The sequence below is a fragment of the Microcaecilia unicolor genome, chromosome 1, assembly GCF_901765095.1.
Source record: "Microcaecilia unicolor chromosome 1, aMicUni1.1, whole genome shotgun sequence".
Lineage (NCBI taxonomy): Eukaryota > Metazoa > Chordata > Amphibia > Gymnophiona > Siphonopidae > Microcaecilia > Microcaecilia unicolor.
The window spans coordinates 682,999,120-683,025,497 of record NC_044031.1 but is presented as its reverse complement, the minus strand read 5'-3'; the positions used below and the strand labels follow the sequence as shown (position 1 = coordinate 683,025,497).

General features: G+C 45.4%; 1 protein-coding gene across 2 annotated transcripts in view; it reads right to left on the bottom strand.

Moving 5' to 3' along the window:
* The window catches only part of OAZ2 (ornithine decarboxylase antizyme 2), an 83,782-nt gene extending 58,082 nt beyond the window's left edge, over nucleotides 1–25,700 (bottom strand). For both annotated transcript variants that reach the window (XM_030187952.1, XM_030187961.1), the window contains exon 1: nucleotides 25,295–25,700. In XM_030187952.1, the coding sequence (XP_030043812.1) occupies nucleotides 25,295–25,314 (20 nt within the window). In that variant the 5' untranslated portion in view covers nucleotides 25,315–25,700. The remainder of the gene's footprint in view (nucleotides 1–25,294) is intronic.
* Between the last annotated feature and the right edge of the window lie 678 nt (nucleotides 25,701–26,378).

Below are 26,378 nucleotides of genomic sequence, written 5' to 3'. Positions count from 1 at the left end.
TGCAAAGCATACCGGGCCGGATAATCCTGGTGGGTCCGGATTGGCCCAGACGTCCCTGGTATGCGGACTTGATCAGGCTCTCAGTCGAGCGATCCTTGCGGCTGCCAGTGGAGCAGGGTCTGTTACAATCAGGGTCCCGTGGTGATGGAGGATCCCTCCCCGTTTGTCTACGGCCTGGCTATGAGCGGCAGCGTCTGAGGAAGAAGGGCTTCTCAGACAAGGTCATCGCCACTATGCTGAGAGCGAGGAAGCGCTCTACTTCTACTGCTTACGCCAGGGTTTGGCGTACCTTTGCAGCGTGGTGTGAAGCAGGCTCATTTCCTCCATTCACATGCTCCAATTTCTCAGTGTTGCATTCCTGCCAGAAGGTCTGGAGAAAGGCCTGTCGCTCATTTCCCTTAAAGTCCAGGTAGCGCCCTGGCTTGCTTCAGGGAGCCGCTGAAGGGGCCTTCCCTGGCTTCGCAGCAGATGTAGTGCGTTTTCTCAAGGGAGTTATCACCTGCGCCCTCCTCTGCACTCGGTGGTGCCTGCGTGGAATCTCAATCTGGTGCTAAGAGCATTACAGAAGCCGCCTTTTGAACCCTTGTCGAGGGCATCTCTGAAAGACCTGACGTTGAAAGCAGTCTTTTTGGTGGCTATCACTTCAGCCAGAAGAGTTTCCGAGCTCCAGGCGCTCTCATGTCGAGAGCCTTTTCTGCAGTTCACTGAGGCAGGAGTGACTATTCGCACAGTGCCTTCCTTCCTGCCCAAGATTGTTTCTCGCTTTCCATGTGAATCAGCAGCTCTGTTTCCCTTCCTTTCGTAGGGAGGACTACCCAGAGGAGTACTCTGCTCTTAAATATCTGGATGTGAGACGAGTCATCATCAGATACTTGGAAGTGACCAAATGATTTCCGGAAAATCGGATCATCTGTTTGTCCTGTTTGCAGGTCCTCGTAAGGGTCTGCAGGCTGCTAAGCCTACAGTGGCAAAGATGGGTCAGGAAGCCATTGCAGCGGCGTATGTAGTCGCAGGGAAGGTGCCGCCTATCCAGCTGAAGGCTCACTCCACTAGAGCTCAGGCTGCCTCGATGGCAGAGGCCGGGTCCGTCTCCTTGGAAGAGATATGCAAGGCGGCAACTGGGCATCGGCCCCATACATTCCTCCAAGCATTACCGCTTGACGGTGGCGGCACGGCGGAGGCCCGGTTTGGAGCTTCAGTGTTGAGGTCAGGATTTCAATGTCCCGCCCTGGGTGAGTACTGCTTCGGTACATCCCACCAGTCTATGGAATTGATCAGCTTGATGACATGGAAGGTAAAATTATGTATCATACCTGATAATTTTCTTTCCATTAATCATAGCTGATCAATCCATAGCCCCTCCAAGATATCTGTACTGTTTATATTCTGGTTGAATTTTAGGTTCAAGTTTAGTCTTCAGTTACTTCAGGAGGACTTCGTGTTCAAGTTTTTTCACTGGATTCTTCAAGAGTTGAGACGAGTTTGTGTTACAGTGAGCTGCTGCATTCCTCTCCCTCCGTTTTACGGGGCTGGATTGAGACTTAAATTCTGCCGGCACTCCCTCCCGCTGTCGTGCGGCTGTAGGGCAGCTTTGTACCCCTCCCGCTTCGGCGGTGTTAGGGTCAGTCAGCTCCTCCCGCGGTTGCAGGATAAGCCAGATCCCCCCGCATCGGCGGGGTGGTGTCCCTCCCCCGCTCCGCGGGGATGAGCTGGACGGATTCCCCTCCCCACTTGTGTGGGGATGAGCTGGGTTACTTCCCCTCCCCCGTTTCGGCGGTGGTGAGCTGGGCAGAGTGTCCTTTTGTGGGTGTAATTCTCTAAGTGCTGAGTCCTGCGGATGGAGCTTTGATATCGACATACTGAGGAGTTTCCGGCAGCACATGACCACATATAGGGAGGCAAAAGTTTGCTCTCTATCTCCACCTGCTGGTAGATGGACACAACCCACCAGTCTATGGATTGATCAGCTATGATTAATGGAAAGAAAATTATCAGGTATGATACATAATTTTACCTTTGTACCATGCAGCGATTGCATCTGAAGCTGTTAACCTGCAGTTTGATAAAGTATATTTCCCCCCTTCTCACCCAAATGATAATCCAGGGCAAAAAGCTTGGATTATTTTGGTTTAGTTTGAGTTTTGTGTCAGTTTTACCAAAAAGTAGGTTCATTTAAGACTAAGAAAAAAAAAATTGTCACCTGTATTCAGAATTATTTTGATTGGAACAGAACTGTCCAGTTTCTTCATATTATTATTTCCCCAGATAAAAAGCTTGATGCCAATATAGGAACGCAGAAAATGACAGCAGATAAAGGCCATATGGCCTATCCAGTCTGCCTAGTTACATAATCCACTATCTCTTCCTCCCCAAGAGATCCCACATACCTATTCCATGCTTCCTTGAATTCAAATAGTCCTCATCTACACCACCTCCACTAGGAGGTAGTTCCACCACCCTTTCAGTAAGAAATATTTCCTTAGACTACTTCCAAGCCTATTCCCCTTCTACTTCATCTTATGCCCTCATTGTTCCAGAGTTCCTTTCAGCTGAAAGAAATCTGCCTCCTGTGCATTTAGCCATGTACAATCTCAGACATTTTACATGGTCTCCAGAATTATACACAGGCACTATCACCTCCTTTTTCCTGCTGGCCACCCTCTTCCTACGCACCCAGGGCATCCTTCCGACTTTGGCTGCTGCCTTTTCTACCCGTTTGGCTATCTTAAGATGGGCAGAAACAAATCACACACCAAGTCTTAACTCTCCTTTTGAGCAACAGACATACTCCCCCCCCCCCCCCCCCCCCCTGTAAATGGTACTGCTCCCTTGGGTTTCTGTAGCCCAAGTGCATGATCCTGCATTTTTTTTTAACATTAAATCTTAGTTGCCAATTTCTGGACCATTCTTCTAGCTTCGCCAGATCCATCAGGGGTGTCTACCCTATTATGAGTTTTGTATGATCCTCAAAGAGGCAAATCTTACCCAACAGACCTTATGCAATACCACTCACAAAGATGTTTTAACACACACACACAAAAAGAGATGGGCCAAGATCAATCCCTGCAGTACACCACTGATACTAATCTTTCAGCATGTCCAAGGTTCTACTCGTTCTGCTGGTCATGCCTGAACCTAATAATCACTCAAACTCTCTACATCTATTTCTGTTTTGCAGCCCATTTGTTTGCCCCTCTCCTGGACCGATCATTTGCTAGTCTCAGTATCTATTTTCACTTCCTACTTGCATATGATTCAGCACCATCTCAACAATCTTCCACTTATACTGCTCTATTCACTTCCTTCCCTAGTAATTTTTGGGACTTAGCCTTGATGACGCTATTCACTGCTGGAACTCTACGCGTGTCCTGTCTCTTCTGCAGTTCTTCTCAGCCGTCTATTGTGCTCCAGCAGTATCCCCCAAAACCATGGTATCACAATGGACTTTCTTCTTTGCCAACAGATCAGACGTGCAGAACTTATTTGGCGCAAATCATGTTCAAAAGACTCGCTGATGGCTGCCTCCTGCCATTATTCATCTCAGATTAAACAAGCTTAAAAGGACATACTTTGTTAAGCAACTGGCCAAACCCAATAACCCTTGTAAGAATGTTTGCTATTACTTCCAACTAACTTGTAAACCTTTTCTAGAGTTCTCTTTTGTTCAGCCTTCAGTTGAAACCACAGTGTATCTTCACTTCAGGCTTCTCTCCCCCTGCTCTCTCCTCTGTCTTTCCTGGGCAGAGAGGGTTGTGCCTCCTAATCAACTTTCATCATTCCTTCTTTCACATAGCTCTCACTAATCCTCTCTCATATGCACATCACTACCTTGTCTCTTGATCCTCTTCCTTCACGCTGGCTTAAATTTGGTAGGCATGTCTTCTTCCTCGGTAACTCTGAGCCTCTCTACCAGTCATGTTCCTTCCACATGGAAGCAGGCAATTGTCAAACCTATCCTTAACAGCCCTTTTCTTGATCCTCTTTTACCAGCCAATTATTGCCCTCTCTCTAACCTTTGTTTCATCTCAAAAATTACAGAATGCGTCGTGTTTGACCAACTTTACAACTCACTGATAGCTGTTATACCTTTCATCCTATCAACTGAATTTCGCACCTTGCACAGCATTGAAACTACACTTGCTACTCTTGTCAGTGATTTACATTCCTATCTTGATTCTGGTAAAAACTGTTCTTGTTTCACTAGACCTCTCTGCAGCATTTGACTTAGTTGATCACTCCCTCCTCCTTTTGCATCTTGAAACTATAGTATCTGGCTCAGTTCTTAACTGGTTCTCGTCTTCTCTCTTCAACAGATGTTTTTCTGTTACTACTCCTCCATTACCATTGTCATGTGGTGTGCCACAGGGCTCTATCCTCTCCCTGTTATTTAATATCTTCCTTAGTCCCCCTGCTCTTCTCATATAGGACCACAACATTAACTTCTTCTTTCATGCAAATGGTATCTTGCTAGTTTACCCTGGTTGGCTGCACTCAGTGAACCTTTCTCCCCTACAGCATTGTCTTTATTCTCTCTCAGATTGACTGACTCACTACCCATAGACTGGTCCTTAAAACCCAGCTAAGACAACTGCATGCAGGGTTTGCAGGTCATTCTCTGCCCCCCCCCCCCCCCCAACTCCACTTTACTTTATTGGGATTTATTTACCGCCTTTTTGAAGGAATTCACTTAAGGCGGTGTACAGTAAGAATAGATCAAACATGAGCAGGAGGCAAGTAGACCAGTAAAAATATTCGAACAACAATACAAAGTATGGCATGGTATACTACTTGCAATGACAACACAATATGTACTAGAACATTATAATTGGTAGTGAGGGTAAGGGTTAAAGCAAAGTTGTAACATCGTCGACTCTAAGCTCTCATTTGACTCCAAGTCTCCCAGGTAGTAAGGAAAGGGTTCTATTGGCTACATTGTATTTGCTCCATTAGTAGATATTTAGATTTTCAACTCACTTCATATGCTTGTCTATGCATTTGTAATAACTAACTTGATTATTATAACACTATTTACTGTGGTATTTCCTCTAGTCTTCTCCATCGTCTTCAATCCCTCCATAACTCTGCTGAAAGATTTCTTGAAGTCAAAATATTTGACCATATCACACCACTTTTCATTCGTCTACACTGGTTGCCTGTTCAATATAGGCTGGTTAAAGTACTTTAACTCAGAAGGCTCTTCATCTGGATTCCCCACCGTATCTTTCATCTTCTGCGATCCCTTATACTTCTTTCCGTTCCTTGCACTCACTGGATGCACACCGTCTAGTACTTCCCTCCCCAAGAATGGCTCATCATAAATCCACTAGTGCCAACATACACAGTACAGGAGTGATGTTCATTCCTCTCATGGCAACCTGTCATTAAAGTTGTTAGTAGTACCTGAAGATTGGAGGGTGGACAATGTGACGCTAGTTTTTAAAAAGGGTTCGGGGTGATTCGGGAAATTATAGATTGGTAAGCCTGACGTCAGTGCCGGGCAAAGTAGTGGAAACTATTATAAAGAATAAAATTATAGAACACGTAGACAAACATGGTTTCATGGGACGGAGTCAGCGTGGGTTCAGCCGAGGGAAGTCTTGCCTCACCAATTTGCTTCATTTCTTTGAAGGCGTGAATAAACATGTGAATAAAGGTGAGCCGGTGTAGTGTATCTAGATTTTCAGAAAGCTTTTGATAAAGTTCCTCATGAGAGACTCCTGAGAAAATGAAAGAGTAATGGGATAGGAGGCAAGGTTCTTGTGTGGATTAGGAATTGATTATTGGACAGAAAACAGAGGGTAAGGTTAAATGGTCAATTCTCTCAATGGAGTGGAGTGCTGCAGGGATCTGTACTGGGACCAGTACCATTTAACATTTATAAATGATATGGAAATCAGAACGACGAGTGAGGTGATCAAATTTGCAGATGATACAAACTATTGGGTCATTACATGCAAGTGGTCTAAAATTAAAAGAAGTTCCCACCATCATGTTCTCCAATTTTGTTCAAATTTTATCTGTTGCGCGAGTCAGGTGTTAAACAAAGTTTCCCAAAATTTGAGGTCTCTAACTGCAATAGTTGCAGATCTAGACCCCCTTTTCTGAAAGGTTGTCAGTCCATGAGCGCGTGACATTTAACAAAATGCCATTTTTGGGGTCTAATAAAATCCAAACACACTTATTAGAATGGCTAAAAAATTCAAATCCTGTACAGTTTTTGATGCTAATTCCAATGAAATACATTTTAACATTATGGATGCAAAATCCAGTCAAACACGTTGACTCAAAGTGTGCATCAAAATTGGTTGCGACTCATCGGAACATATTTGGACCAATATTCAGACCGCAACAACTTCTATGCAAACAAAGATACGGACTTGAAATTTTGAACAAGCATTATGCTTGTGCTGGACATAGTATTGCCAGATTTGCAACTAACCAGCATCTATAACTGCCCTGCAGGATCTCTTCAAAGTTGGCACTGTCAGCGCAAATGGTAAAATGTACCAATGTTCAAAGCCAATTATTAAAAAAGAGTCTGCCTGAATCAGCTTGTGACAGTATCATCTGAAAGAGAAAATTGTGCTCTACAACACTGATATGTTTTTGTTTTGCAATGCCACCATTAAGTAGCCATTTACTCAGGTCAAAGTATGTTATATTTAGTACGCTTGACGCGCTAATTTTTCTTCATTTCTAGGAAATTGAGTCTTAATAGTCACTTAAAAGTATTGATATATTTATTCATTCGTATTTTATTGTTGATTGTCCAATCATTTATTGTGCACTGTTATCAGTTTGGTCGTGCCATCTCAGGTGAATATTCCAGCTTAATAAAATCTTTTAAAAAGTGTGTTTATCATCTGTTGTACCATTAATTATAGATGTCAGAAGACAAGAAAAATGAAGAATCCTTGGCTCCCTGTTCAATTGGAAAAAGCTGGTATTTTATTTTATTTATTTATTTTAGTTATATTTGTACCCCGTTGCTTTCCCATCATGGCAGGCAGGTACATCAAAGTGCCACGTAATTTTCTATGCTAAGAAGGCAGGATTCAAACCTTTTGGGGATTTCACAGAATGGACCAGAAATTGCTTCTTATGCGTTCAGAAGCAACTCTTGATGAAGATTCCGTCATTTGCTTTCACCATGAATCCCTTGTCCTAAGTATGTTGCTTGCATTTATGAAAATAAATGGGTGGATTGGAAACGTTTGTGAAACGTCAGTTGAACAGAAAGATGCTTTCATAAGCTTTACACATCCTCATGGTCCCACTACTTCATTTTATTGGCCGGTAAGATGCGATACTTGCTGGATCCCAGAACAACTTATCATTGCTGTTATTCCAGCTCCATCAGTGACATCATCTGGTCAGCAATAGTAGGTTTCCCTGAAACTGTTCTCTTGCAGATCAATGATACTTTCAGAATGATGAAGTAACTGAAGAAGGCAGGCTTGGGAACCTGCAGTGAAGTAAATGAAGAAGGCAGGCTTGGGAACCTGCAGTAAAGAAACCCACAATCAGGCTTGGGATCCTGCAGTAAAGATACCCACCCGTGGGTGTTACTGCATGGCTATTGGGCGTGGCCCCTATGGCGATGGGGATGCTGGTTTCAATGTGATAACCAGTAATGGGCTCAGCCATCATGGACCAACGCAATACATCGCGCACACAAAATATAACATACTTTGACCTGAGTAAATGGCTACTTAATGGTGGCATTCCAAAACAAAAACATATCAGTGTTGTAGAGCACAATTTTCTCTTTCAGATGATACTGTTCACAAGCTGATTCAGGCAGACTCTTTTTTAATAATTGGCTTTGAACTTTGGTACATTTTACCATTTGCGCTGACAGTGCCAACTTTGAAGAGATCCTGCAGGGCGGTTATAGATGCTGGTTAGTTGCAAATCTGGCAGTATTACGTCCAGCACAAGCATAATGCTTGTTCACAATTTCAAGTCCATATCTTTGTTTGCATGGAAGTTGTTGCGAACTGAATATTGGTCCACATATGTTCCGATGAGTCGCAACCAATTTTGATGCACACTTTGAGTCAACTTGTTTGACTGGATTTTGCATCCATAATGTTAAAATGTATTTCATTGGAATTAGCATCAAAAACTGTACATGATTTGAATTTTTTAGCCACTTATAAATGTGTTTGGATTTTATTAGACCCCAAAATTGGCATTTTGGTAAATGTCGCGCGCTCATGGACTGACAACCTTTCAGAAAAGGGGGTCTAGATCTGCAACTATTGCAGTTAGAGACCTCAAATTTTGGGAAACTTCGTTTAACACCTGACTCGCGCAACAGATAAAATTTGAACAAAATTGGAGACATGATGGTGGGAAGGTTTACACCACTTATCATGGAATGACCCTATTCACGGTTGTTAAAACACGTGCGGACTGAAATATTGCAGGAAGACCTTAGCAAATTGGACTGGGCATCTAAATAGTAGATGAAATTTAATGTGGACAAATGCAAGGTGATGCACATTGGAAAGAATAATCCGAATCACAGTTGGGGGTCAGCACTCAAGAAAAAGATCTGGGTGTCGCTGTAGATAATAAAGTTGAAACCTTCTGCTCAGTGTGCGGCGGCAGCCAAAAAAGCAAACAGGATGATAGGAATTATTAGGAATGGGATGGTGAGTAAGACCAAAAATACTATAACGCCTTTGTATCACTCCATGGTGCATCCGCACCTTGAGCGCTGCATTCAGTTCTGGTCGCCGCATCTCAAAAAAAGATACAGCAGAATTAGAAAAGGGTCAAAGAGCAGCAACTAAAATGATAAAAGGGATGGAACTCCTCTCGTATGAGGAAAGGCTAAAGAGATCAGGGCTCTTCAGCTTCGAAAAGAGACGGCTGAGGGGAGATGTGATTGAGGTCTACAAAATCCTGAGTAGTGTAGAATGAGTAGATGTAAACCGATTTTTTACTCGTTCCAAAAAGTACAAAGACAAGGAGACAGTCGAGGAATTTACATGGAAATACTTTTAAAACAAACAGGAGGAAATATTTTTTCGCTCAATTAACAGTTAATAGTTAAGCTCTGGAACTCTTTGCCAGAGGATGTGGTAACAGCAGTTAGCGTACCTGGGTTTAATAAAGGTTTGGACAAATTCCTGGAGGAAAAGTCCATAGTTTGCTTGCCTTGGGATTTGTAGTATGGAGTGTTGCTACAATTTGGGTTTCTGCCAGATACTTGTGACCTGGCTTGGCCACTGTTCGGAAAACAGGATGCTGGGCTAGATGGACCATTGGTCTGACCCGTCTGACCCAGTATGGCTGGAGGAGTAGCCTAGTGGTTAGTGCAGTGGACTTTGATCCTGGGGAACTGAGTTTGATTCCCACTGCAGCTCCTTGTGACTCTGAGCAAGTCACTTAACCCTCCATTGCCCCTGATACAAAATAAGTACCTGAATTATGTAAACCGTTTGTAAGGAGGTGCTGAAGGGAAGGGAAGGGAGAGAGGGCTGGATGTGCAGGGGAGAGCTGTGGACCTGCAAAGAGTGCTGGAACGAGGGAAGGGATGTTGAACCAAGGAGATAAATTGTTCATACTGGAATTGGCTAACGCCGTTTACGGTACTATGTAAGCCACATTGAGCCTGCAAAAAGGTGGGGAAATGTGGGATACAAATGTAACAAATAAATAAATAATATGCCTGCAGTTTGAAGAATTTCTTAAATATACCCTGAAAATGAGAATAAGCAGTAAATGGTAGTGCGGTAGAGGTGGAGAATGGGGTGGGGTAGGTACAAAGTATGGGTGCATTAGGTGACTTTTTTTCTCTCTTTTAAAAAGTTGGCAACTCTAGTGCCCACCCATCCAACCTGTCGGCCCACCCAAAAACTGTTTTCAGGCTATGCCACCGGCCCCTCCTAAACATGTGGGCACAAAGTACATGCAAAAAAGTTTGCCAAAGACTTAATCTGACCCTGCCCACAGCAACAGATATTACTAGGCAAATTCTGTATAGGTCACCCAAATTTGGGAACAGATCCCAGATCAGCGCATAAACTAAATTAGCTAATTAGGTAATATTTGAATTAACAAGCACTTAATTGGCAGTAAATAGGAGTTATGCACAGATCTGCCCTACACCCTATTCTATAACATGCATGTCTACATTTCATAGTGTGCAACTTCAAAGAGTGCACATCTACTACTACTACTACTTAGCATTTCTATAGCACTGCCAGGGTTACGCAGCGCTGTACAAGTTTAAACATGGGGAAGGACAGTCCCTGCTCAAGAGAGCTTACAATCTAAAGGTTACAAACTATGTAGTCAGTGTAGGTATCATGAATGGGGAAGGTGGTTAGGCGCCAAAAGCAAGGGAGAAGAGATGGGCTTTGAGTAAGGACTTGAAAATGGGCAGGGAGGGCGCATGGCGTATGGGCTCGGGAAGTCTGTTCCAGGCATAAGGTGATGGGGAGGCAGAAGGGGCGGAGTCTGGAGTTAGCGGTGGTGGAGAAGGGTACAGATAGGAGTGATTTGTCCTGAGAGCGGAGGTTATGGGTGGGAACATACGGGGAGAGGAGGGTAGAGAGGTAATGGGGGGCTGCAGATTGAGTGCACTTGAAGGTCAATAGGAGAAGCTTGAATTGTATACGGTAACGGATTGGGAGCCAGTGAAGCGACTTGAGGAGAGGGGTGATATGAGAGTATCGGTTCACGCGGTGGATAAGACGTGCGGCGGAATTTTGGACAGATTGAAGGGGGGATAGATGGCTAAGCGGGAGGCCAGCGAGAATAAGGTTGCAATAGTCAAGACGAGAGGTAACGAGCGAGTGGACGAGGGTTCGGGTGGTCTGTTCAGAGAGGAATGGGCGAATTTTGCTAATATTATAGAGGAAGAAGCGACAGGTCTTAGCTGTCTGCTGGATATGGGCAGAGAAGGAGAGGGAGGAGTCGAAAATGACTCCGAGATTGCGGGCTGAAGAGACGGGGAGGATGAGGGCGTTGTCAACAGAGACGGAAAGTGGGGGAAGAGGAGAAGAGGGTTTGGGTGGAAAGACAAGGAGCTCAGTTTTTGCCATGTTCAGTTTCAGATGCCGGTTGGACATCCAGGCAGCGATATCTGAAAGGCAGGCCGAAACTTTGGCCTGGGTTTCGACTGTGATGTGATGTCTGGAAATTAGATGCAATGCTATAGAATACCTGCATTTGCATACCTAAACTACCACTGGTTGCCTTTTGCAGGCCTAAATGCTCATGTCCAAAGCTGGGCATGAAAAGTATGCTAAGTTAGTATTCTATAAAGATCGTTCCACGTAGAATACTAGCTTAAGGGAGGAAGGGGGGGGGGGGGGGGGTTCATGGACTGACATACTGCCTTTCTGTGGCTACAACCAAAGCGGTTTACATAGATTATATGCAAGTACTTTATCTGTTCCTAGTGGGCTCTCAAACTATGTTTTGTACCTGGGGCAATGGAGAATTAAGTGACATGTACAGGGTCACACGGAGCTGCAATGGGAATTGAACCCAGTTTCCCAGGTTCTCAGCCCACTGCACTAATCATTAGGCTACTTATCCCAGCGCTTAACTTTGGGCACCATTTATTGAATCTAATCCGCAGCAACCAATTAAGTTCCCTCCTTCCCAGTAGAATTAAGAAAGAAAATGAAATAAAGGGATAAAGAAAATGTATAATATCTGCAAGTGCCAATATCACAAAAGGCCCTAGATCAATACAGGCCTCTCTACTAAACCAAGACAGGCTAATGCTGCCACCTGCACCTTAAGCAGTAAGCCCTGGTCAAATTCCCTTTGTAGGACGGCCAGGATTGCTGGAACATCTGCTTGCCATGTATATTAGGCTTCAAACACACATCATACATACATAAGGGAGGTTCAACATCCTTTTTGCTCCCAGCAGCAGACCTAGTACTGATGCAGAATAACCTTTGTGCTTCAATCTACCTCTTTCAAGGGCCAGGCTGTAAGCCAAAAGTGGTCAAGATGCTTCATTATAGGCCCCTGCTGAAGCAGGCCTAGACCTGGGGAAACCTTAGCATTTTCCCCCACACAAGATTGCATAGCATACCAGAGCTGTCAAGGCCAATCCAGAACCACCAGGATCACCATAAACGGATGCTTGGCAATCCTGCACAGAACTCAACTGATGAGCGGCTAAGGTGGCACACAAAGGGGACTTTCTTGAGGCCATGGCTATTAACAGTGCATTGATGACTTGCACACCAACTTTCAGGTATTTGAAAAAAAAAAAAAAAGCCAGCCTTGGTATTACAGAGCAATTCCATCAAGCTTAATGTCAATGGTCCCCAGCAATCCACATGCATCAGGAATGCCCAGGTCCCCAGCTCCCACTGTTCAGATCCAGAACACTCTAGCTAAGGAAATCTGCCTGAATGTTCTCCATCCCCCAAAAGTGAGTTGTGGAAACAGCCTCTGAATGGTCCTCTGTCTATATGCAGGGCAAGGTGACCTCCACTACCACTGCCACACTCTTGGCTCTTCCCTGCTTGCCCACATAGGTCACTGTTGTTGGATTGTCCAACAGGATACGGACTGTTGACCCTGCAACCAGTGGGTAAAAACTAGTCTAAGTTTGACCATGTCTCTCCACTGTTTAGAGAGCTGCACTGGATACCAATGCCAGGCCTGAATACATTTTAAGACAATGTGTCCAATTTTCACAACCTTAGGTGGTCACTGTCTCAATGGATTGGTCCCTTTAATTAATATTTGTTGGTTTTATTTATAGAAAGTCAAAAATGTAATCTGCTTTTGGGATTCCTCTTGGTAAAAATGCTAATTATAACTCGTTAGTATCAAATTCATTTAAATATTTATCAGCAAAACTCTGAAATGACTTGCCTAATGAATTCACTCTTCTATATGTTATTTTTGTTTTTGAAAGTTGACGTTGTTATTGTTCCCTAAATTTTTGTAAAAGGTTTTTCCTCTTCATTTAGTGATTATATTAGACTAATTCCTGGCTACTGTACCAGTAATTTCTTTTGTTAACCTGCTTTGAACCTTAAGGGATTAGGCAGAATCCCAAGATAAGACCCTGTGCCACCTGACCTGAACAGCAAGCTCTCCTCCCCCCTTCAAACTGGCGCCAGTATGACTATCATCCAACTGGAAGGCTCCAGGTTCGTTCCCCTGAGAAAATGAGATTGGATTCATTATCACATCAGCTGCCTCCAGAGCCAAGACTTCAGGAGAAGGAACATGTCATACTCCTGTGATTTGGGGAATGGAAAGATGACATCTTTAGAGGGACCTCTCATCCAAAACAGAAGCTCTAGTGTTGCCACCATGGATTCTAGCAGTAGGAAGCACTCAAGGCCTCCTGGGTGCAAAATGTCTGAAGCTGCTCACATACCCTGGCCAGCATCTCCCTGTACTGAAATTGTATTGGAAACAATCAACCAGATCAACCGTATCTTGCTAAGGATGTAAAAAGAATTGAAGCGGTGCAAAGAAAAGCTACGAGAATGGTATAGGATTTGCGTTACAAGACGTATGAGGAGAGACTTGCTGACCTGAACATGTATACCCTGGAGGAAAGGAGAAACTGGGGTGATATGATACAGACGTTCAAATATTTGAAAGGTATTAATCCGCAAACAAACCTTTTCCGGAGATGGGAAGGCGGTAGAACTAGAGGACATGAAATGAGATTGAAGGGGGGCAGACTCAAGAAAAATGTCAGGAAGTATTTTTTCACGGCGAGAGTGGTGGATACTTGGAATTCCCTCCTGCGGGAGGTGATGGAGATGAAAACGGTAATGGAATTCAAACATGCGTGGGATAAACAAAGGAATCCTGTTCAGAAGGAATGGATCCTCAGAAGCTTAGCAGAGATTAGGTGGCAGAGCCGGTGGGGGGAGGCGGGGCTAGTGCTGGGCAAGACTTCTACGGTCTGTGCCCTGAAAATGGCAGATACAAATCAAGGTAAGGTATACACAAAAAGTAGAACATATGAGTTTATCTTGTTGGGCAGACTGGATGGACCGTGCAGGTCTTTTTCTGCCATCATCTACTATGTTACTATGTAGATTAAAATGAGTTTACAAGTGCAACTTGATAAGGTTGTCTTAATTACATATTACACCTTAACCCCAAGAGGCAGATTCAGTATTCAGACTGGTACCACCAGTAATTCAGAGACCGCAATCATCTTCAAGATACCATGACAGATGAACTTAAGCTTAAGGTAAGTGCAAAGCTAGCCCACTTCAAGACATTACCCTGACCACAGCATGGGGGTGAGATAAACAAAGACTTCAAAAATAGAGTCTTGGAGCAGTTTTGGAAGAAGGGTTTGAACCTCATGAGTCCAAGAACTCCAGGACCTACAAGCAGAGTGGTTAGCATTCAGAATCAACACTTTCAAATCACTACAGAGAAAAAAAAAAAAAAAATCAAAGAATATCAACAGGGCTACCTACCCTCGATCTATGCAGTCAAGAATTCATCAACTAGGTTTACTCATACAGCTTAAGCATTAAAAGGATGCCTAAACCCTGGCAGACTATAGCAGGCTTTGGTCATATGAGCACAAACGTAACTGGAAAAACTGGTACTATACAGCCATCCATCTGGTCTAGCTCTCAAATTTGGGATTGCTCAATAGATACTGTTATCGTATAGCTACGATAGTATGTGCAGTTTTGTTTTTTGCATAAAAAAGAGATGTGTGCAAATACCATTAATGCACGTTAATAATAAAGTCCCATTCCATAATATGGGACCTGTGGTAAATGATTTATATTAATGCAGGTCAGCATGTGGTCATGTAAACCTAGCCCAAACTAAAGGTGAGAAATTGGGACACTAATGACAAGTCAAGCCACTCAGAGGGTTTCAAGTAACATAATACGGGTCAAAGAAACTGGAAGCTTTTACTCTCCAGTCAACTAATATCAACGACTGCCATATAAAAATGTTACAGAAATGACACGCTTAAAATTAAAATGGACAATCCAAATTTCAGATTCCTTCTCCATGGTCTTCAATGTATAGAAATCCACCTCACATGGGTCCATGCCAGAAATCTTCCATTTTCAAACTGGGAAATAAATCAATATTTAAATTAAGGACTTGGCCAGCATCAATGTACAAATTATTTCCATGCCCAAAAACCTCAACTTAAGAGTCTATGCACCAAGGTACATATCCCCATTAACTAAATCAAAATGCAGCTGTCACACTACTGAAACTGTTTACTCCCCATCACATCTTAGCCTTAAGGCAAGTCTGAAGGTAAAATTATGTATAATCATACCTGATAATTTTCTTTCCATTAATCATAGCTGATCAATCCATAGACTGGTGGGTTGTGTCCATCTACCAGCAGGTGGAGATAGAGAGCAAACTTTTGCCTCCCTATATGTGGTCATGTGCTGCCGGAAACTCCTCAGTATGTCGATATCAAAGCTCCATCCGCAGGACTCAGCACTTAGAGAATTACACCCACGAAGGGACACTCTGCCCAGCTCACCACCGCCGAAACGGGGGAGGGGAATTAACCCAGCTCATCCCCACACAAGTGGGGGAGGGGAATCCGTCCAGCTCATCCCCGCGGAGCGGGGGAGGGACACCACACCCGCCGATGCGGGGGGATCTGGCTTATCCTGCAACCGCAACCGCGGGAGGAGCTGACTGACCCTAACACCGCCGAAGCGGGAGGGGTACAAAGCTGCCCTACAGCCGCACGAAGCGGGAGGGAGTGCCGGCAGAATTTATGTCTCAATCCAGCCCCGTAAAACGGAGGGGAGAGGAATGCAGCAGCTCACTGTAACACAAAGTCGTCTCAACTCTTGAAGAATCCAAGTGAAAGAAGAACTTGAACACGAAGTCCTCCTGAAGTAACTGAAGGCTAAACTTGAACCTAAAATTCAACCAGAATATAAACAGTACAGATATCTGGGAGGGGCTATGGATTGATCAGCTATGATTAATGGAAAGAAAATTATCAGGTATGATTATACATAATTTTACCTTCCATATCATCAAGCTGATCAATCCATAGACTGGTGGGATGTACCGAAGCAGTACTCACCCAGGGCGGGACATAGAAATCCCTGACCTCAACACTGAAGCTCCAAACCGGGCCTCCGCCCGTGCAGCCACAGTCAAACGGTAATGCTTGGAGAATGTATGAGCCGAAGCCCCCGTTGCCGCCTTGCATATCTCTTCCAAGGAGACGGATCCGGCCTCTGCCATCGAGGCCGCCTGAGCTCTCGTGGAGTGAGCCTTCAGCTGGATAGGCGGCACCTTCCCCGCGGCCACATAAGCCGCTGCAATGGCTTCCTTGACCCATCTTGCCACTGTAGGCTTAGCAGCCTGCAGACCCTTACGAGGACCTGCAAACAGGACAAACAGATGATCCGATTTCCGGAAATCATTGGTCACTTCCAAGTATCTGATGATGACTCGTCTCACATCCAGATATTCAAGAGCGGAGTACTCCTCTGGGTAGTCCTCCCTACGAAAGGAAGGGAGACAGAGCTGCTGATTCACCTGGAAGCGAGAAACAATCTTGGGCAGGAAGGAAGGCACTGTGCGAATAGTCACTCCTGCCTCAGTGAACTGCAGAAAAGGCTCTCGACATGAGAGCGCCTGGAGCTCGGAAACTCTTCTGGCTGAAGTGATAGCCACCAAAAAGACTGCTTTCAACGTCAGGTCTTTCAGAGATGCCCTCGACAAGGGTTCAAAAGGCGGCTTCTGCAATGCTCTTAGCACCAGGTTGAGATTCCACGCAGGCACCACTGAGTGCAGAGGAGGGCGCAGGTGATTAACTCCCTTGAGAAAGCGCACCACATCTGGCTGCGAAGCCAGGGAAGCACCCTTCAGGCGGCCCCTGAAGCAAGCCAGAGCCGCTACCTGGACTTTAAGGGAACTGAGCGACAGGCTTTTCTCCAGACCTTCTTGCAGGAACGCCAACACTGAAGAAATTGGAGCAGTGAAGGGAGAAAGTGAGCCTGCTTCACACCATGCTGCAAAGATACGCCAAACCCTGGCGTAAGCAGTAGAAGTAGAGCGCTTCCTCGCTCTCAGCATAGTGGCGATGACCTTGTCTGAGAAGCCCTTCTTCCTCAGACGCTGCCGCTCAATAGCCAGGCCGTAAGACCAAAGGGAGAGGGATCCTCCATCACCACGGGACCCTGATGTAACAGGCCCTGCTCCACTGACAGCCGCAGAGGATCGTCGACTGAGAGCCTGATCAAGTCCGCATACCAGGGACGTCTGGGCCAATCCGGACCCACCAGGATTACCCTGCCGGGATGCTTTGCCACCCGGTCTAGCACCCTGCCCAACATGGGCCAGGGCGGGAACACATAGAGGAGCTCTTGTGTCGGCCACTGTTGGAGAAGAGCATCTACTCCCAGGGATCGAGGGTCCCGTCCTCTGCTGAAAAAGCGCGGCACTTGGCAATTGGCCGATGACGCCATCAGATCTAGGCTCGGCTGGCCCCAGCGCTTCGTGATGTCCAAGAACGCCTGAGCAGATAGTTGCCACTCTCCGGACTCCAAGGTATGGCGACTGAGAAAGTCCGCCTTGACATTCATGACTCCGGCAATGTGGGCCGCTGAAAGCTGCTCCAGGTTCGCTTCCGCCCACTGGCAAAGACTCATAGCCTCCTTGGCTAGAGGGGCGCTCTTGGTACCTCCCTGGCGGTTGATATAGGCCACAGCCGTGGCATTGTCCGACAGGACCCGTACAGGCTACAACACCAGTACCGGGATGAACTCCAATAACACCAACCGAATGGCTCTGAGTTCCAGGAGGTTGATAGACCACTTGCCTCTGCAGGAGACTAGAGCCCCTGCGCTGTCCTTCCCAAGCAGTGGGCTCCCCAGCCCATCAAAGAGGCGTCTGTCGTGACGACAATCCACTCCGGGGTCACCAGAGGCAATCCTGCAGACAACTTGTCTGTCTGCGTCCACCAGCTCAGCGCCTTGCGCACTGCTGGGTCCACGGGAAGGCGCACAGCATAATCCTCCGACATCGGAGTCCAGCGCAGCAGCAGAGATAGCTGTAGTGGTCTCCTATGAGCCCTGGCCCAGGGCACTACTTCCATCGTGGCCGTCATAGAGCCCAACAGCTGCACGTAGTCCCAAGCCCAAATAGGAGAGGCTACTAGGAACTAGTCCACCTGAGCCTGAAGCTTGACAATCCGATTGTCTGGCAGGAACACTCTGCCCACTTGGGTGTCGAATCGAACTCCCAGATACTCCAGGGACTGAGTCGGGCGCAGCTGGCTCTTCTTCCAGTTGATGATCCATCCCAGGGAGCTCACAAGAGCAACTACCCGGTCCATAGCTTTGCCGCACTCTGCATAAGAGGGGGCTCGGATCAACCAGTCGTCCAGATAAGGATGGACTTGTACTCCTTCCTTTAGCAGGAAGGCCGCTATGACCCCCATTACTTTGGAAAAGGTCCGCGGAGCAGTAGCCAACCCGAAAGGGAGGGCTCTGAACTGGAAGTGTCGTCTCAGGACTGTAAAACGCAGAAAGCGTTGGAGAGGAGGCCAGATGGGAATATGCAGGTACGCTTCCTTGATGTCCAAGGAAGCCAAGAACTCTCCTGCCTTCACTGCCGCTATAACAGAGCGGAGAGTCTCCATGCGAAAGTGCCTCACTTTCCAGGCCCGATTGACCCCTTTGAGGTCGAGGATAGGCCGGACAGAACCTCCTTTCTTTGGAACCACAAAGTAAATGGAGTAACGTCCCTTGCCAATCTGATTTTTTGGCACCGGAACGACCGCACCCAGGCGGATCAGGTTGTCCAAGGTCTGCTGCACTGCCACAGCTTGACCGGAGACTTGCAGGGAGAGAGTACAAACCCGTCTCTTAAGGGTTGGCAGAACTCTAGCTTGTAGCCGTCTCTGATGACTTCCAGCACCCACGCGTCTGAAGTTATAGTGGTCCACTCGCCCAGAAACGAGGACAGCCGTCCTCCAATCTGCACTGGGGCGTGGACCAAGGCCCCGTCATTGGGTACGAGACCCTGGGGGAGGACCGGAGGGAGCACCTCCGGGACGGCGGTCTCTGCGAAAGGAATGCTGCTTGGGGGAGAAATTCCTCTTGAAGGAAGAGGGGGCAGAGGAACCCGACTTGCCCGGGCGGTACCGACGGGCTTCCAGCAACCGTCCTCTGGAGGTACCGGGACGAGTACTAGCCCGAGCCCTGACCTCTGGCAATTTCTTGCCCTTAGACGTGCCGAGATCGGTCACGATTTTGTCCAGCTCGACCCCAAAGAGCAGCTTGCCTTTAAAAGGCAATCTAGCCAGGCGGGATTTAGAGGCGTGGTCAGCAGACCAATGTTTCAGCCAAAGCCACCGCCGCGCAGAGACTGTCTGAGCCATGCCTTTAGCTGAGGCTCTCAAGACATCATACAGCAAGTCTGCCAAATAGGCTAAGCCCGATTCCAGGGCCGGCCAATCAGCCCTCAAGGAAAGATCCGAGGGGGAAGCCCGCTGCACCATAGTCAGGCACGCCCTGGCCACATAGGAGCCGCAAACTGAGGCCTGCAAACTTAAAGCAGCTGCCTCAAAGGACGACCTTAAGGCCGCCTCCAATCTTCTGTCTTGGGCGTCCTTTAGGGCCGTGCCACCTTCCACCGGCAACGCCGTTTTCTTAGTCACCGCAGTGATTAAAGAATCCACGGTAGGCCACAGATAGGCCTCACGTTCACTCACAGCCAAAGGATAGAGGCGGGACATAGCCCTAGCCACTTTAAGGCTCGTTTCCGGGACATCCCATTGAGCCGCAATTAAGGTGTGCATGGCATCATGCACGTGGAAGGATCTAGGCGGGCGCTTCGTCCCCAGCATAATGGCAGAGCCAACAGGGGCTGAGGGAGAGACGTCCTCCGGAGAGGAAATCTTCAAAGTGTCCATGGCCTGTAACAACAGGTTGGGCAAATCCTCTGGGCTAAAAAGCCGCGCTGCAGAGGGGTCATCCGCTCCATCCGAGCGGGGATCTATCTCCTCCAAGGAATCCGCAAAGGACCGTTGGGAGACCTCAGACACGCTGCCCTCATCTACATCGGAGGAGACAAAGTCCTCCAAGGCCTGGAAATCAACCCGAGGGCGTTTACCTCTGGGAACCTCAACCTCTTTATCAGAAGAGGGAGCAGGGGCAGCGTTTTGCATGAGGAAAGCCTGATGCAGCAGCAAAACAAACTCGGGGGAGAAACCCCCCAGACTGTGCACTTCCGCAGCCTGGGCAACAGCCCTAGACGCACTCTCAACCGGCGCTCGCAATAGCGGGGGAGAGACATGCTGCGCATCCAAAATGGCGTCCGGCGCGAAACTCCGCGAAGGAGCCGCGCGGGAAGAACGGCGCTTAACTTTAGCCGCTTTGTGCCGTCGCCCAAATTAAGGGCGTTCATGGCATTAATGTCTCCAACCTCAAGGGCGGCCCACGAAGAAGCCGTCCGAGCCGCGTGGCCGGCCAAGATGGCGGAGGCGAGGAGCGGGGGATGGGCGTTTATGGCGGGAAAAAACCGCCACGCCGGAGGAACGACCGGGACATTCATCGGTCACTAAACTGTCACCCATCAAGGGCGAATCAGGTTGTAAAACCCCCGCATCCCCTCTAGAAGCGCTCCAGCGATCCGGGGAGCGACCCTTTGCGCCCTCGCCCTCCGACGCCATATGCCACGAGGAGAAGAATCGGGGAACCCCCTGCCCGCTATAAAAAGGTAAAATTACCTGCTTGCCGCTCCGAGCTGTAACGAACTGGTGTCCCAGTGAGTAGCTGCAATGAACGTTTAAAGAAACGTCGAATTAAACGCCTTTAAAGACGTTTAAAATTTTTTTTATTTTTTAAACGGAGCCAGCGGGAGGGGGGAGAAAAGGAGGGACCTGGCACCACCAGGTTTGCACTTGCTCAAAAGAGCCCTCAACCCCAGGCCTCAACAAAACCTAAGGATTAGGCTTGGAGGCCTAGCCAGAGCTGCTGCTGTGTGTGACCACCACCTGCTGAGATAGAGAACATACTGGGGAGTTTCCGGCAGCACATGACCACATATAGGGAGGCAAAAGTTTGCTCTCTATCTCCACCTGCTGGTAGATGGACACAACCCACCAGTCTATGGATTGATCAGCTTGATGATATGGAAATGCATCTTTCAGTACTGCAATCCTATCATATAATCACTTACAATGCCATAAAATTAAATATTCTACATGTTGGGCAAACCCAAGCAAAGGGCTAACTTGTCCTGGCGTCAAATAAGTTCCATTTTGCTTATTCTCATTTTCAGGGTATATTTAAGAAATTCTTCAAACTGCAGAAAGGGTTCAAAATACCAAGAAAAGTCAACCAAATTCCTGTATCATCATACCAATAAGCTATAATTTTTTGCTTTTCATTAGTATACTGCACTTATTACTATGGGGGAAATTTGGGTGGTGGGACAAGAGATAATGGCGTTTGCCTTCAGTAGAATCATTTTATATGATTTAACCAATAAAATACATCCAAACTGTAACAGAAATGTGGGTGTTTTAATATATGCACCTGTTTTGTGAAAGGCTTTTTCTTCCAAGCCGAGTTTACTATGGTGATTTTTCGTAGGGAACTTAAGACTTATCTATGTCAGCAAGCATTTGGGGACACATTTACCCCTGGATTCTATAAATGGCACTCAAATCTGGTGTCCAAAATTGTATTCGCTCCTGAGACCTGTATGCAAGTAAGTTAGTTAAATACTGGATCTAATCAGATCCATGTGTGGACCTAGCTGCATGCGACTCTATAAAGATCTGTGCCCAAATCCTCTCACCTGATACCCAAAAGGGGGAACAGGCAGATCAGGAGTATTCCAAAAAATTATGCGCAGTGTTACAGCATTTTGGGGGGGGGGGGGGCGCTGTGTGTCCAAGTTGCATAAAAGGATTTACATCAGATGTCAGTTGTTTTGGACGCCAGAATACGAGTTAAGTGCTATTCTATAAAGAGCGCTCAGCCTGGAATGCACTTTATAGAACAGCAACAAGTGTAATTTTTTTTTTTTTTTTTTGGGGGGGGGGGGGGGTGCCTACTTTTCAACACCATTTACTGAATCCGGCCCTTAGTCTATAGATGGGCTAATTAGTTTAGGGTGTCTTATTTTATTTAGAGGCTTATAATTTTATTTTATATTATATCTGAAACGTTTATAACATTTGTACATTGTTTGTGTTTCTCTGTACCTTGCCTTGAACTTCTGTAATAAATTGGGCGATAAATGCTTAAACATTTATGATTAATATCGATACATAAAACTGTTCAATAGTAGCTGTTTATGTCTACACATTTAACCGTGAAGTAGCATCTACAGGCTGGCAGAATATTTAGAAACTGGATGTGGTCAAGCCAGCATGCAAATTCACTGGCTGAAAAAGAGCAGTTGTTACTCCCATCTTGAAAAATCCAAACATGGTCCTAACAGTTCCTGCAAGTTTTACCCATTTTCAAGTCTGCTCTTTTTCTCTAAAATTTTAAGAACAGTGCATCATTAACTGGTTGACTTCATAGACAAAACACTAGTTCTCCATCTGTTCCAGGCAGGTTTCAGACACGGGAATAGCAATAAAACATTTCTTGTAGCATATTTTATAATGAAGTTAATAACCATTGAGAAATGTTGATCCAAAGATGTTTTATATCCTTGGACCTATCCTTTGCATTTGATCTTGTGGACCACTCACTTCTTTTGGATCATTTACATCAGTTAGGTATCACTGGTGAAGTACTTGTCTGGTTTCAAATCTCATCTTGCAGATCACTCCTAACTTGTGCTTGAAAATACTCTCTTCAGTCTACTCAGTCATCTGTGGGGACCCTTGAGGTTCTATTCTTTCTCAGTTATTCAACTTTTTTTCTTATCTTACTGCTTACACTCATTCAATTGCAAGGCTGCAATGCATATTGCTAAGCTGACGGTATTAAGATTATTTACCATCTTCCCTCTCTGATTTACTCAATTTCAACGTCTCAGCTAGGTTGTGACGTGGCTTAAGGATCATCTGTCATTCCTCAATATATCAAAATAAGTAATTTTCTCCACCCCTCAATTACACCTCCCTCTTTTTCATCCATCCAAGGACAAACTCTTACTTTGATGACATCAGAATTTTAGGAGTCCAATTTGACCATAAATTGAATTTTCAGGTACATATTGGTAACGTGGTTCAGTCTTCCTTCTTTGCAGAGGATTCGTTCAGTTAAACCTGCACATTGATGTTGATCTCGTCTCGTCATTACTCATCTTGACTACAGTTATTCATTATTCAGTAGTTTACCATTCTCTCAAAGGTTTACAATCAACAGCTGTCAAATTGCTCCATAATGCATGCCATTTTGATCATGTTTCCTCACTCTTAATTTCTGAACATTGGCTTCCTTTATCAGGTCAAATTCAATTCAAGCTTTTAACCTTGGTGCATAAGGGTTTCTTACCAGCTTCTCTAGATTACATCTCAAATCTCCTGCTTTTATAGTTCCCCTATGCCCACTACGTTCCTCCCACCTGGCATTATTGCAATTACCATCTCAATTTCACATTTTTAGATATTACACAGGAAACATTTAACTATGTGGGGCCTAAACTTTGGAACACGTTGCCCTTAGCAGTCAGGCCAGAATGCTCTTTCCCGACTGTCCAAAAATTGGTCAAGACTTGGCTGTTTCAGTGTACCTATGGCTCCCGTGCTTTAGCCCAAGTTTTCTTTTTTTTTTTCTCTATGTATGCTTTTCTGCCCTCTAAGCACTTTTTCTCATATTTAACATGTTGTAAACTATTTTTAACAGTCTCATATAGCCCAGCGTCTTCTATTTCCAAAAACCAGAAATAGAGCAGGTTTTTAAAGATAAAAAGCTATAGACCTCAGTGGCGACTCGTTTCATAAGAGCCAGATCAACTTTATCTTTAAAAACCTGCTCTATTTCTGGTTTTTAGAAATAAGAGACGCTGAGCTATATGAGATTTATCTGTTTATTCTGCACCATCTATTGCAACTGAGATATTCATGTGGGCTTATTGATTTATCATAAACTATTTTTATGCATCTTTTGTTTGCAAGTAGTGGTATATCAAGCAGGAGTAAATAAATACTGGACAGAAGACCTGGGTCTGACTCCAACCTAGTTTTTGCTCTCTAGGTCAACGTAGGCTGCAGATACAACATTCACAGTCCCTGAAAAAAGAATGCAAACCACTGTTCAGCAGTGACATCTATGACTAGATCAGGGGGTACATATTATACTGGGCTGCTGAAGAATTGCTGGGGGCTCCCTGCCAAGAGTTGTCACTGCTCTGGCTGTGCAAGGGAAATCCAGAAAAATATGGGAAAACCTTATTGGTGGCAAGTCTTACTGGTGGTACTGCCCAACAGAGATTAGTTATACCTGATCTAACCAAAAGGAAAGGAAGAAACTTATGTCAATGAAAAAAAAATAATAAGGCAATATTAAAGACAATATTAATATACAAAAATACTACTACAGTACTCCCCTTCAACTGTGGCTCTAACAGAATTTTGTTTACATTGTTTCAAATTTCACCAAATCATCTATGCTATTTTTACATGAGCTAAATATACAGCAAACAATGCTGCTTTTAGAAAGATGCGGGGTTTTTTTTTAGAGGGGTTCTGATCATCAAGTTCCACATACATACACAAAAAAAAATCCTCAAGTTGCTAAATAAAAATTTTAAAATTACAGACATAGGTTGCATTCAAATAAGTGCACACTTTGTATTTATACTACAAAGTAATTAAGACAATCAGGAATTATAAAACGAATCAAAGCTCAAGCTAACATTTCTCTTCAAGCTAAAATTTATATATATATATAAAGTTACCACCTCAATTATTTTAAGCTTTTGGTGAAAACATAGTAAAATAAAAGTGAAATATTGAAATGTACTATTACTGTACTTCTATTATAAACTAGTCCAAAAATACTAGGAGCATCACAGGCTCCTTATCTTTAAGCACAGTAAAATAATAAACATGAGATAAGAACAGAGCTCTTAAGGAAGTGACACTTCGCACTAACTGACACCTTCTTTTGTCACCATATAATCTACAGATCTGGCTATCGACTCGTTTGTATTTAGTTTTCCTCTGAGCTTTGAAGTTCAAAAAGAACGCTGAACCCTCATTTTGTTAAAGGGACCCTTCCTATATATATATATACACATTTTTTTTGGTGGGGGGGGGGGGGGGGGGGAGGATTGCACTTCCTCCTCCCTGGGAATTCTTTTATCTCCTCCCCGTTTCCATTCTTAGTCTTACCTGTCCTGCGTATTTATCATCCTCGGCGTTGCTGCACAGTTGTATCACTGTTTGCTATAGAAAGGTAGGGGAAGGGCCCTGCGTCCCGCACCGAGCGTTGCAACCTGGAAATGTCTCCTCAGCACCAAACAGCGCTGGAGCATCCGGGGAAGTACCGCAACCTCACGACCCCCAGAACGTGCCAAGGACCAGGCCTGGGGACTCTCTGGCCTCCCCGTCCTTCGTTCCGCCTTCCTGTAAGTGCTGAGGTCACTTCTGTGTGCTTTGCGATTCACTCAGATTTTGTTTTGCTCGCTGCCCTTCCTCCACCAGAGACTCCTCGTAACGTCTGACCCAACTCCGCCGCACGGCCGCAGCTTCTGAAACCCACGGCGCCGCTCGCTCCAGAATCTTCCCCTCATCTGCATAACCCCACCCCTCCCCTGTTACACTAAAGAGGGGATCCTCAGCAGGCGGAACCAGGCGACCAAGCGATCCCCCGTGCGTTTCAAGCCTCGTTCGGATCCCTGACCAAAACCAAAACCGTGGCGGCTGCCTGCGTTTCAAACCTCGTACTGGCTCCGTCCTCTCATTCATTTGACCTATGGAGCGGTATAGCTATAGCTTCTGCCCATTTTTTTATAGCGAGACTTGAGAAGTGCTAAATATTTTTTTCCTTATGTAAAAGGAGTTGTGTTTTAAGTCTGGCCTGTGGCTTAATATTTGGTCGGCTACAAATGCTCCGGTTTCTATATATTTTACATGCTGTTTTTATTTATTTTCGTTTTTATTAGTAACTAATGAAAGTGACAGAGTACATTTCGGGTGTTGATTATAATAGAATCCCAATAAATAAATAAATGGAAGAATATGGTAACGAATGTGATACAGCTAACCCATTAACAATAGCTCGTACGTGCAAATTCAGGTGTTACCTTGACACGTAAAATTCCAACTCAACAGGCCACATTACCGAGTACAAGTGCTCTTGAACACTGGTGAACTTACCCCATCAAGCAGTTTTAGATAATGGGTACAAGTACAAGAGGCTTTCTTTTTTAAGTAATTGCTGTGTTCTATTAGCTTTAATGGCAGTGGATCTACA